This window comes from Zingiber officinale, chromosome 4A (genome assembly GCF_018446385.1).
Source record: "Zingiber officinale cultivar Zhangliang chromosome 4A, Zo_v1.1, whole genome shotgun sequence".
Taxonomy (NCBI): Eukaryota; Viridiplantae; Streptophyta; class Magnoliopsida; order Zingiberales; family Zingiberaceae; genus Zingiber; species Zingiber officinale.
This window is the reverse complement of record NC_055992.1, coordinates 138,026,126-138,039,761: the sequence shown is the minus strand read 5'-3', so window position 1 is coordinate 138,039,761 and position 13,636 is coordinate 138,026,126. Positions and strand designations below refer to the sequence as shown.

The window sequence follows — 13,636 nt, the reverse complement described above, 5'->3', positions numbered from 1 at the left end:
AAAGACAACGCTTTAAAAGTGTTGTCGTTTGTAGCAAAGACAACGCTTTTGCAACACTTTAAAAGCGTTGTATATTTTTTGCAAAAACATCATTATTGCAACGCATTAAAAGCATTGTTGTTTTTGGTAAAGACAACACTTGTGCAACGCTTTAAAAGCGTTGTCTTTTTAAAAAAAAATAAAATAAAAATCTATTTACAAAATCATTTTTTTATATTTACAAAACTATTAATTTTCTTTTACCATGTCCAGATTCGAATTTGACATATAAAATAGCATTAATTAGCTCAGCTAATGATTTCAAACTCGTACCAAACAATAGAATTCAACTACAAAGTATTCGTATTTACAGGAGAATTCAACTATACACAAAGACTAAATATTTCTGTTTCAAAATAGTTAGTGGCATTCAAATTTAAAATAAAAAAAGTACAAAATAGCTAGCCGGCCTCGAAGACAACGATCTGCATGCTTACTTCTACTAGATATATTGATCAAAATGGATTGACGGCTTGAGACTGGGACAAAACACCTATCACTGTGTATCTGTCATAGAAAACAATACCATCAGTATTATGCAAAAGAAATTTTTGGTGGTAATAACTGAAAATAAAGGTCACAGTTCACACCATACAATAATTTTTAAGAGAAAAAGAATTAAACATAAAATAACGGGGAATAGAGCAAACGAAAAATACTTGTGCTACTTTGTTTCCGTCATGGAAATATAGCAAAAAGAATAGTATAATTGGATATGCTAGGGAAACCACTATGAGACCTAAATACATAATTAGAGATGCAGTGCAAAAAAAACAGCATATATTTCATTTGAGTTCTTACATATGAACTAAAGTCGAAATCAGCATATGTTCTGATTTCTTTGGTTTGCAGAACTTGTAGCTTTATCAAACACAATTTGACTTGAAATTTTTCAGTAGCAAATGTAGTTTTCCGGTGTACTAAACTATACATATAAAATATGGCTTTGATTCTAGAGTGCAAAGAAAGGATTTAAAAATTCAACATGTCAACATGAAGGTAGAAAAAAACCATTTTTGAACCAGTAAACATGGTATTTTCTACAAGATATTGAAGCCGACTCTTGGATATTACCTGCCCTTTGATCAAGCATCTAGAAGTTGATGAGTTCTGTCAGTCATATTTTGTTTGACCTGAAAAGGTACGACAATCCCAAATTCATATTCCTAAACTCATCTGATGTTTTTGGGCCATCAAGAAGGTAATGAACTTACATAAACTTTAACTAAAACAAGGTAATGAACTTACATAAACTTGAACGTACCTACTCATAAATATGATCTTGTATATATTCTGCCAACTCCGATCGCACCTCATCAATTTCTTCTCGAGAATACTCCGCTTCTGTAAACTGTGAACATTAATGAAAAAAACATCAACATTGCCTTAAGCTAAGCTCCTCCCTCTTCTTTTCCTCTGAATACCTACTATCAAAATAGTACCAAACTATCTAGTTCCACTCCAGGAGTAAGATTTTAAATCATGTACCCAAACCAATTTGCAGAGAGTTTTACAACCCAAAATCACAAAGATTATTGAACTAAATATTGACAATATAAATTTCACATTCGAGAAATAAACCTCTAATTCATTCTTAAACTTCAGGATTGAGCATCTCTAGGAGAGCAATCATCGTTGTATGCTGTCATCTCAAGCTAGACTAAGGCACATGACAAAACAACTTAAAAATGAAGGCCTAAAATTCTAAAAGAATATCTTTCTTGCACTAGACTATTTAATTTTGTGGTATATTTAACATCGTGCAGGAAATTTCACTTGACCAAGATTAGAACAGAAAGACAAATTTGTGTTCCTTGTCATGAGTCATGATCAATGAATTAATAAAAATGAAATTAACAGGAATCAAAAGAACTAGATATGTGAAAGATAGTTCAAGATTAGCAGTAAATCACTTTGGCCATTCAATTTTACAGGACCTTTCAAATATTCGATATATTGCACTATAAATTATTTGAGATGCAAAAATAAAATAAAAGTGATCCATGGCTACTTATTTCTTTTGCCTTTTAACTTGATAGAGCATCAATCATCTAGAATCTGAGTTTAAAAATTTACCAAACAGAGCAGAAGAATAACTCACCTTATGAACCAGGTCCTTCTGCTGATGATTTGATGTTAATCTTCTCCTCATCAGAATCTGAGTCACTGGCATTATAACCTGAGAAATAAAACAGTTGAGCAACACCCTAAATATATATCATAGGTGATAGATCCCGTCCTAATTAGAGTATCACCTGGCCATTTGTCGCTAACCTTCCAAACTGAACTCCGATACTTTGATGCTCTTGAAATCCAAGCATTTGCCTGCAGATGCCAAGAGCAAATTAAAGAATTTGTCACGGAAAGAATTCAGAAAAACACTAATTCGTACATATTGTGTTACCTTTCAAAATAATGATCTGATGCAGGGAAAAAAACAGGAAACAAAAGAATCAACCTTGTCGAATTAACCGTAAACCCTACCATTTTTGCAGAGGAAACCACCGACGAGTAGATCTAGTGCGGAGGCGGCGATCCAAGAGCGGAGTGATTAGGGCATTTGCTATTTGACGAAGAGGTGAAGGAATTCAGAGGAGAGGAGGTTCGCGGAGAGGAGTTCGCCGGAGAGGGGTTTGCTGGAGAGGAGTTGGATGGAGAGGACATAAGAGGAGGAGTTGGAAGGAGAGGGCGTGAGAGGGGTTCGGGAAGATAGGCATGAGATGAGGAGTTGTGAGAGGGGTTCGGGAAGATAAGCGTGAGATGAGGAGTTGTGAGAGTGAAACCTAAGGGTACTTGATCCAACGGTTTGTATTATCCCAGATTTAGATGAGGGTTTAACAATACACAATGCTTTTTATAAATCATTGTCGTAGATACTAAAAAAATGCTAATAGACAATGCTTTTCAAAAAGTGTTGTGTTTGACCCATAAAAATCACTAATAGACAACGGTTTTTAAAAAAACGTTGTCTATTAGTAAGAAAATAAAGAAATAGACAACGCTTTTCATTAAAAGCGTTGTTAAAAAGAAAAAGACAACGCTTTTTAAAAAAAACGTTGTCTTTTAAGTGTTGTAAAATCTCAATTTTCTTGTAGTGAGATGAGAGCATTAAGCTCCCCTATTTATGATTTGGGGTAGGAGGATAGGTGTACTCCGACAGCATCCCGTCCACTCGGTCACTCATCAGGGGCAGTGATGGCAGAGTGCACGGTTGTCACAACCCTACCCACTCGGTCTCACCATTGTGTGTGAGATGACTTACTAACGTCAGGGGTGACCATGACATTTGCAGCATATGCATGATGCATTTATTGTTTGTGCTTGCTGCATTTACTTGCTGAATTTATATGGATGCATATGATTGACATGCATACAGGATTTATGACACTCTCGGTCTGACGACCTGTTGTACTTATACCTTGGTCCTGGTTAGTACAGTTTTATCCTATTTTGTTTCAGTTGCATTTATTCTTCTTGTATCAGAAGACTGTACGCATGATTAGTGTTGTCTGTTATTTTCTTTATTATGCATATCAGTTGTTACCCGCTGAGTGTTGGACTCACACCCTCCTCCGTTGTTATTTTCAGGTTAATGCTGTCCGGAGAGAGTTCCAGTCGCTAGTCCCCTGCAGTCCACGAGGATGTTTATTTGTCTTTTGGTGTTCTTTACTAGACTATGTTGAGACTTATTCTATTTTGATACACTTGGATCTTATATGGATATTGTCGATGAGTTTTTATTTGGATTTATTTTACTACATGTCTGCCTGGACGGCAGAAGAGGTAAGTTGATATTATCGTCGGATTTGAGCTTTATGAGTGTAGTGGAGTAGGAATATGTTTTGAGTTTTATGGGTGTAGTTGAGTAGGTTGTTTTTGAGTCATATTATCACTATTACAGTTTGTTAAATTATTAACTGCGTGGGTGATTGTTTTATTATCTGTTATTGTTCCGGCCGTGTTGGCCGAGGTATATGTGGCCCAGAGGGCATTGTAGAAAGTTTCAAATTGTCCGCCGTACAGGGGAGATGCTCGCCGAAATTTCTTCGGACAGTGCCGCCTCCGGGACGTGACAAGGATTTTCCCACTTCCCCGCTTCACTCACTGAGACTTTCACCTGCCTTGCTTCACTCACTAGGTATTTCTATCTGTCTGGCTTCACTCGTCAGGACTTTCATCTAGCTTCACTCACTAAGATTTTCACCTGACTTTGCTTATCAGGATTTTCCTATTACCAGGCTTCAATCACCGGGACTTTCACCTGCCTAGCTTCACTCACTAGGTCTTTCACCTGGCTTACTCACTAGGATTTTTCAACTACCTAGCTTCACTCACTAGGTCTTTCATCTGACTTCACTCGTCAGGATTTTCCATTGCCTAATATTCAGTTAGGACTTTCCTAGTCAAGTATCCGGTCAACCTTGACTTACTTAACTCTTCTTTACATCAAACTAGTCAGTTCTTGACCAAAGGGGAATTACTTTAACAATCTCCCCAATCGGACGATTGCATCTACAATTACCATATATTGTCAAATATTGAAACCTAGATATCAAAACTCAAACTTAGTCAATTTAGTCAACCTGACTCATAAGATATTGTCCAAATATTTATTTTATATTTAACTTTTAGACATTTCAAATTTAGTATTTTAAACTTTTAAGCAACTCAAAAGTATTCTAAATTGTAAGTCTCATTCCAAGCAAGCTGATTTAGTTATAATTCAGTAAAAAGAAATTATTAAGAATGAATTTCAAACTTTAAACACTACAGCAACCACCCTAACCTTGAACCGTTGAACGTAACAAAATTTCAATATAACTAGATTAGAGGTGATAAAATGGATCAATATTACCGATAATATAAGCTTGTTATTATTATAAATTGTCCTCGAGATTATGATATCGCAGTAGGACGTTCAGATTGTCACTCAGGCACCTAACATATTTATAGAAATTTTTCTTCTAAATAGGAACATAATCAAAGGATGCTAAATTTCTGAGTTGATCATCATATACGTTTCTCGATTGCTAAATTTCTGAGTTGATCATCATATGCGTTTCTCGATTTATTTTGATGGTCGATAAAAAATTTCTGTGGGATCAGATCGATCATCCTAAAAATAATCAATGAGGCTAAATATAATTATCATAAATTAATTAAATATTTATCCAATTGATAAATATAACCTGAATAATTTAAAATTATAAAAATTTGTATTTTTTTTTGTATTTAAATGAATCTATAATCAGACAAAAACTGAAAGAGCACCAGATTTATTTCCCTTTTAAAAAAAAATTAATTAAAAGGGCACTCCAACTTTCACTAAGTCTCTTACTTTTCGCACTATTATAACACTTATAGCTACCTCTTACAACGTACAAGAGCTACTTTATTAATAACTATTATAATATGTAACAACTACTAAATTTCTATTTCAAAAAAATAATTATTCTATTTTAATCAAAATTATTATATGTAAAATATTATTATATCAAAATAATCTTTAAGGTTAAAATTATTTAAATTTAATTAAAATTATTTTTAAATAATTATCGAAGCTACTAAATAAATGTACATAGTTTTAACTAAACTTTAAAACTTAAATCTTAAAATCTAAATTATTTATCCAGAATACTATTATATCAAAATATTTTATACTAATTTAATCAAAATTATTTAAACTTCATCAAAATTATTTTAATTAATAAAAATATTTTTAAATAGTTATAAAAGCTACTTAAATAGCTACTGCATAATTTATAGAAGTTACAAGCAATTGCTAAATACCACAATAGTATTGTATTTGCGATTACAAGTAATAATATTATAACAACTGGCCTGCTGCAACAAAAGTAAAGGTATTCTTAAAAAGTAGGATGTCTGAAACGCTCTTTTAATTTTAACCCTTTCTAATAAAATGTGATTTAAATTTATAGATAATTAAATGTTTTTTAAATTAATAAATAAATATAGCATAAATTATTAATAAAGCAAATTATCCTAAAATCTTTATATACAAACTCAACTTCTTTTTACGTCCAGCAAATTATCTAAAATCCCTATATACAAACTCAACTTAATTTCTTTTCAATTCCTATGTTACAAAAAATTATTATCACTCCATGCTTCAACTCCCTATTGCACATTAATTTACTTAATTACCTCATCTTTTAGTTAAAAAATTAAAATGAAATACAATTTCTCTAAAATTTAATATCATTGAATTAGAATCTAATATATTTTATATCAAATGGACAACTTCGATCAATTGAAAATCAATCAATTTATCATGAGAGAACAAAAACTCTCATATATATATAAAATGTCTAAAATAAAATATAATGTATCTTAAATTCAACATTATTTAACTAAAATCAAAATATATTTTATATCCAATTGAGTATTAATTGAAAATATACTAACTTCTAGTCTGAATGTGTTGAATTTAAAAAAATTATATCTCATTTTAACTTTTTATATCTAAAGAAATGAAGATAATTAGATAAATTAATGTAATATTAGAGTGGAAGTAAAGAAAAATTAGGTTAATAAACCAAACTTGCTAGCATTTAAATTTATTTATTATATTGAATGGAACATAATATTTATTCTTGAACCCCGATTTTTTATTTTTAACTCTACATAAACGTGTCAGACTTAGAGTCTGATTTGGTTTTTGGCTGAGATAGGCCCGACGCAGTCCAACCCTTTATCGGGTTGTGTCTGGCACAGCCTAAATTAGGCCACATTGCAGACTTTTGGTCAGGCCAGGTCAGACTGGATTGCAGGGTCTGCCCGGTCCCATTGCCATATGAAATCGGCTATTGATTGTCTCAATATTCCAAACAGTTGTTACTTTAACAGCCTGACAACTCTTTTTTTTAAAAAAAAAAGGTAATGGCAAACCACAAAGAGCGTCGAAAGCTCCTCAGCGGTCTGCCATCACATAACACATTATGCATGTTGAAGTTGCTAGGGCTGGCGCACCACCACCGGCCACTTGATCACCCGCTTATAAAATGGCCTTCTCCTTCTCCAACAACGACTTCACGTACGGAGGAAGAAGAAGATGGGCGCGTCTGCCACAAAGCCTAAAGTACTCGAGGAGGGAGGGAACGCACCTGAGACGAGGGAGATGGTAAAGGCATGAGATGGTAAAGGCATGTGATGAGGATTCTTAGGGACTCAGAGAAGCAACAGTAACTAATGAACATAAGTAATGTGATGAGGTTCCAGTACGACGTACAAATCTGTTAGTGACCAACCTGCTACTATGTGGTGCGATACTAAAAGGAACATGAAACGACAAAAAGTATACAACAAATAGAACATAAGAAACTAATGGTATAGACAATTGATGCTAACAAAATTCACTGAAAACAAACATGTGGAATATCAAGGCAATGCTAAGATAACTGCAGCAAGGAGAAGCAAGTCATAGTGGTTAGGAATTCATGGTTAATCCTTATAGACAAGGCCTTCGACATAGCACTTCGAAATCACTCACGTTATCCTCATGAATGCATTCCTGAAAAAACAAACATAGATGTCAAGCACCAAGGGATGAGAATTAACAATGAAAAAAAAATATGCACCAGTAGTTTCATTAAATTGACACAAATTTTGCAGTTCACTCAAAACCCATAGAGAAATTCCAGTAATCGCAGGTTTAATTATTTGATCCGTAGAACTATATTTAGAATTTACCCCATCATAAAAAAATATAATTCGAGCTTCAAATATCACCGATCTATCTCCAATCACAATACATATTTTTCAATAACAAATTTAGTCTCACGCAAACAAATTTCTCAACTAGATTGTTGTATCACATGTGAATCCATCTATGTTGAGAGGTGGTCATTTGAGTTATTGGTTTTGCATTTATTGATTGGAAATTGGTCGGGGGAAAAAATCTTCACAGTTAAAGTTTAAATAATGGATCTTGTACAAAATGAACAAAAGACAATCTATTCACATTTTGCTTTATATTGCTAGATGAACCAACCTATTATGAAATACTGAGGCTAGTAGAATTTGGGCAATGCAATGAGATAAAATGATGCTAACCAATCAAATCTAGGTCTTTATCTTTTGCCATCTAACCAATTCATTACTTTTAGGGTTAAACTATACAAGCCTTTGTCTCCAGACACTAAAGAATGAATTGAAAATTATGCCTACCGCAATTTAAACCAGGATGGTGACAGGAACCAAAAATACAAGTTCATGCACAAAAACTTGCTAAGTCAAATTTGGGAACTAAAAATAATTCACTTGATTATCTAATCAGATGCAATGAAAATGGATTCAAGAAAAAATGACAGATGGTCATATAACAAATCGTTATTATTATACGATAGTACTATTTACCATTGAATGTTTTCTCAACATTCGGGTGGGAATCACTTGCAATAAGTAACTCAATGAACATAGTAACATGAAACAAACAGATGAAACCAGGGAAAGATAGAACATCAACAAAATTAGATACGTTATTGTTTCAATCCTAAGACATACTGGATAGGGAAAAAATCTAAAGAAATAAACTCAAACTCTATAGGGCATATGACAGATATATTATAAAATTTCATGTAAATCTTTAATGTTTTGCTAAGTTCTAATTATTTAGTCCCGTAGCAAAGTATGAATATTTCAAACTAAAAATGTATCATGAGTATGTTAAATAAACGAGTACTGTAACAAAGATATGAAACTGAAAGGCTGAAGCCCTTCAGAACTGAATGACAAACTGCTGATCTTCATTGTAACATTACCATTATGAGGCAGCTCCATGTGAATAACTTTACCAAATAGCCGGAGAGATCTTGTAGAAACCTTGACCTGGTTATTTGCTGGCTCAGCACTTTTACCGTCTGAGGTTTGGGTGCTATTGTCGCTAGGTGGACAGGAATCTCCTGACTGTGTGTTGATCTCGGTACTTAAGGCTATGATCAGACCATTTTTTTGTGGTGCTAGACCATTGTGTAGCACTTGCTTAGAATGGTTGACACAGTCCCATACACTAGGTGCATTGACTGAATCTTGCCTGGCTCCCTGCATGCTAGCAGGAAACAAATTGTAATCAAAGAGTTTTCTGTTTCCACTCTCCGATCCTATCATCTGAAAACTTGTCATTTCAACGAGTATGTCACGACGAGATTCGGAATTTTCTATTCCCTTCAATCTCTTTGGAGGGAGAAAGGGAGCATCTAGCTGAGGCCTATCACAAATCAACTCAAGCTGCCAAGGGTTAACAGTTCTGGCATTTTGCAAAACCTCTGGCTCATCCCAAGAGACCTGCAACAAGGAAAGGGAAAAGAAGTTGGTGGAGAAGCAGGTTTTTACTCAATGAACAATATATTTTAAATTTATCATTTCTGTTGCTTAATAAATTTCCACGTCTCTTTTCTCGAAGATAGAAATGCTACAGATTTGCCAAAGCAATAAGATCAATTATCTACTAATAGAGTGCTAAAACCACACTCCATATGTGCCTCTTCAGACCTGCTCCAAGACTGAAAGACCTTAAATTTCCCTATTGTTGTCTTGGTCTTCATCATTGAAATTACAAACTGTTAGACTTTATTACCCAACTTTTGTTGGGTCTAGCCCGAAAAGTTCACAGTATGACATATGTGGTGCGGCATATGTGGTGCAACCTTAATTATGAGAATTTATTTTAGGATATGTGGGGATAACAGAGAGACCTTTAGAGTATGTGTTCCTTGTTGTGTGTTGGTTGTCTATTTTCAATATTATTATTACATGAACAATGCCTGAGAAAATCTTATGAATAATATATGAAACTAAATTAGATGAGAGATTGGTTTGGAAGAGAAAATTTGTAGAGTGAATACAAAATTACCGTTGGTAAAATTAAGTCTTGATGTGTGTTAGTTTCCATTAATTAATAATATGCATAGGTAGAGTGAATATCTAGGGTACAAAATTTAATTTTTCCTTGTAACAGTTGGTAGTGTAAAATTTAATTTTTCCGGTAACAGTTAGTATACGCTACCACAACTTGATCAAAAAATCAACCCCTGTTATGGCATCAGATTCGGTTTACATAGAGAGGCCAAAATCTCTCTTTTTTGGTCCTTTACAACCAAATAGACAGACCTCTAACTGAGTAGGCATTGCAAGTTGTAACACTTGGCCCATTGTCTCTTTTAACATCTTCCATGGGCTCAGGTGAAACAGTCAGTTTTTGGTATTATAAAAGATCACTTGATGAGATTTATAAATTATAATATTACTGATCATTATCTGCAGAAAATTCCTAGAATTAAAAAATCTGTAGCTTCTACCAAAAGCACATGACCCAACCATCAATAGGGAGGAATTTATACTTCAAACTATCCATCAAATTCATTATTAAGGAAAATTTCCATTTCAATTTGTCTCAACCACCAACCAACAAGACTAACACATTCTGAACTCCTTCAAGTATTGGTGTTGACACTACAAAATCAGCTTATGAAAGGATTTGCTGTAATCCTACAACGAGTGACATCTTGTGGAAGTGCAAATAAAATGGCCACAAAGTGTGTTGTTTTCTTTGTCTGGTCGCTGCCAATGCCATCCTTCCATCATTTATTGAGCTAGAGATTCAGCCAATCAAGTATCTTGTCACGTCTGCCCAACAAGCAGTGAGTCAAGTTTTCATATTCTCAGAGACTGCTCCCAAGTGTTTGTTGAGTTAGATTCATCCCTTCCTAGATCACTCCAACTTCTACTTTTCAAACATTCAGAATGGGCATTATCCAACCATAGTCAAATGGAGGTTTTCCAACCACAAAATTCCAAGGCCAATCCTCTAAAGATTCATCCAATCAAGTATCTTGTCATGTCAGCCCAACAAGCAGTGAGTCAAGTCTTCATATTCTCAGAGACTGCTCCCAAGCTTCAAGTGTTTGTTGAGTTAGATTCATCCCTTCCTAGATCACTCCAACTTCTACTTTTCAAACATTCAGAATGGACATTATTCAACCATAGTCAAATGGAGGTTTTCCAACCACAAAATTCCAAGGCAAATCCTCTAAAGATTCATCCAATCAAGTATCTTGTCATGTCAGCCCAAGAAGCAGTGAGTCGAGTCTTCATATTCTTAGAGACTGCTCCCAAGCTTCAAGTGTTTGTTGAGTTAGATTCATCCCTTCCTAGATCACTCCAACTTCTACTTTTCAAACATTCAGAATGAACATTATTCAACCATAGTCAAATGGACGTTTTCCAACCACAAAATTCCAAGGCCAATCCTTTTTAGCATTTCCTGGCTACTTCAGAATCAGAGAAACAAAGCAGTGTTTGATTTGGATAAAGGTCATTAAGCCACCATGTAATGGCCCTTAAAACATCCAAAATCCATACCATTTCTTAAACTTACACACAAGCTTATGCCGCAGTCTCAACAAATGGAAGTCATTAGTTAAACCCCTTTTGGGGGCATGGAAGCTGAACTTGGACAAAGCATTCAGATAGCCAAGGAAACTGGCATACAAGGGAGGGCTAATAGGAGATTACCTGAGTCAATGGACAAACAGCTATTTCCACTTAATTGGCTAAGCTTATCTTCTCTATTCAAAATATTGGCAAGCAAAGAAAAACTATCCTTGGCATGGTTATTGTATTGGAAGTAACTCATTGTTGAAACCGACTCAATGTTTGCTTCCCAGCTACTAAATAGAAGGGGTCGTGCTGATTCTTCTATCATGCCCATTTTCTATGACGCTTGGAGATCCTAAACAAGGAGTGGCATGTTGAGATAAATAACATTCCTCATGAAGCCAATGTAAGTGTAGATTGAAATGCTGAACATTCTTCTATATTTAGCTGAATCTATCAACATTAAGCTTACATGACTGCGTGGGGACCTCTGTTCCCCAATTCTGTATTTCTCATAATGTGTAACATCTTGGGTCTTTAGCGATTCCTTTCACGATTTAAAAAGGGATGTTTACCGAAGTCAAGAAATGTGAAGAGCATCATTCTTCAGAAATTATCAACTCTTCATAAAATTGATAAAGAATAATAATAAAAAAATCAATAGCTTCACAAATGCCGTCAACAACGTAACAACAAGACGAAGACAGAAACCAAGTGAAGAACCAGATTTCAAGTAACAAAAATAGAAAAAGATATTACTTAGGAAGTTAAGAATAAAGCACCTGAAGCATTCGCCATGGTGATCGCTGCATTGACACTTTGGATACAGTGCCATAAAACCAAGACATTCTCGCTGAACCCTCCGTTTCCACTGAGATCCTTACTCTCGCTCCTACGGTCCAACGCACCTTTGACGCGGCATCCACAGTCTCCTCCGCCACCACGAAGACCGGAAATCCAGCCATAGGATAGTACAGGACCTCAAAAGGCATGCCCTTCCCAGCCAATCCGAATGCCTCCACCACGGACGAGGCCGGAACCTTACCCTTAACATCCCTGGAGAATCCCTCGCTCCAAGAGTGCTTCTCTATCTTCCCCAATGCTTCTTTCGGATAATAACGTGGATACTCGGTGAGGCCGCAGGACCGGCTGGTGCGGCGGATGCCGACAAGAAGCTGGCCGGATAAATTTTTCATGAAGACTATCGAATCACCCGCAACAAGCTTCTTCTCTTTGACAAAATTACACCATCCCGTGGTCAGGAGGTGGCGGCGCGGCGTACCGCGGTAAATGTGCCGGAAGCTCCAGGCCACTCCGTGAAGATCACGCACGTGGATAATTTGCACCGTTGGGACCTTCTCGTAATTAAGCGGCGGGAGGATGGACTCGGCGCAGAACTTCGGCACGGAAAACCCACCCCCATTGTTGGCATCGCTAGCTGTCAGGATCTTGGAAAACGACACAAAGCCGCCGCACCCGCCGTCTTCTTCAAGAGAGATAGCGGGCACGGTCGAGGACGAGATAAAAGGGCTGCGGAAGCAGCAGTGGTCGAGGCTGATACGGGCAAAGACCTCGTCGGTGTCGACGTCGGCGAGGAGGCGGACTGCGGACACGCGGCAGAGGAGCCCGGCTGACACGACGCCGGGTATATCGACAGGCGACGAGGCTTGCTCGGCGTGGCCCTGGGGGAAGTAGTAGACGCGGGATCCGACAGCGGGGAAGCGGGCGGCGGCGCCGGCACACGCCTTCCACGCCTGGGGGTCGACCTCTCCGACCGCCATTTCGAGTAGGGTTTCTCGATCTCCCGATCGGGGAGCCGAGATTCGAATCGAAGCTGCGGCAACGGAGGGAGATATTTATAGCGGCGGAAACGGAGGAGAGACAACGCAGGCAAGCGGGCGCAGGGGAGACGGAAAAGGGATTATGCGGGAGGGCGAGTAGGTAACGGTGCGGGTAAAACCATGCGGTGTGGGACCCGTAGATCAGCATGACGGCATCCACATTTCCCTCTCACAAAATTACGCGGTTTACCCGTCGCCGCACCCGCAGCAAGATGATTAACAGTGACGAGAATACACGCTTTGAGTGCCAGCGCTGGGTACGCGGGTACGCAATGGAGACGTAAGCGTCTGGTCCTCCTGATTTGTCACTACGTGTCGCTTGCATGATGTACGACATTCAACGCTCGCCCACACGTGGCGCT

General features: G+C 36.8%; 1 protein-coding gene and 1 long non-coding RNA gene across 2 annotated transcripts; both read right to left on the bottom strand.

The window, feature by feature from the left end:
* Positions 1 to 273: 273 nt before the first annotated feature.
* LOC121971424 lies at positions 274 to 2,791 on the bottom strand. The gene is made up of 6 exons (XR_006109132.1): positions 2,524 to 2,791; positions 2,295 to 2,364; positions 2,141 to 2,218; positions 1,304 to 1,390; positions 1,114 to 1,172; positions 274 to 546 (listed from the first exon to the last, which is right to left on the bottom strand). It is a non-coding gene; the product is annotated as an uncharacterized LOC121971424 (long non-coding RNA).
* Positions 2,792 to 7,227: 4,436 nt separating this feature from the next.
* On the bottom strand, positions 7,228 to 13,364 carry LOC121971423 (auxin response factor 17-like). Its single transcript, XM_042522684.1, has 3 exons — positions 12,216 to 13,364; positions 8,820 to 9,342; positions 7,228 to 7,570 (listed from the first exon to the last, which is right to left on the bottom strand). Exons 1-3 carry the CDS (start codon positions 13,212 to 13,214, stop codon positions 7,557 to 7,559), a joined length of 1,536 nt encoding a protein of 511 aa, XP_042378618.1. The 5' UTR covers positions 13,215 to 13,364; the 3' UTR covers positions 7,228 to 7,556.
* Positions 13,365 to 13,636: the final 272 nt, after the last annotated feature.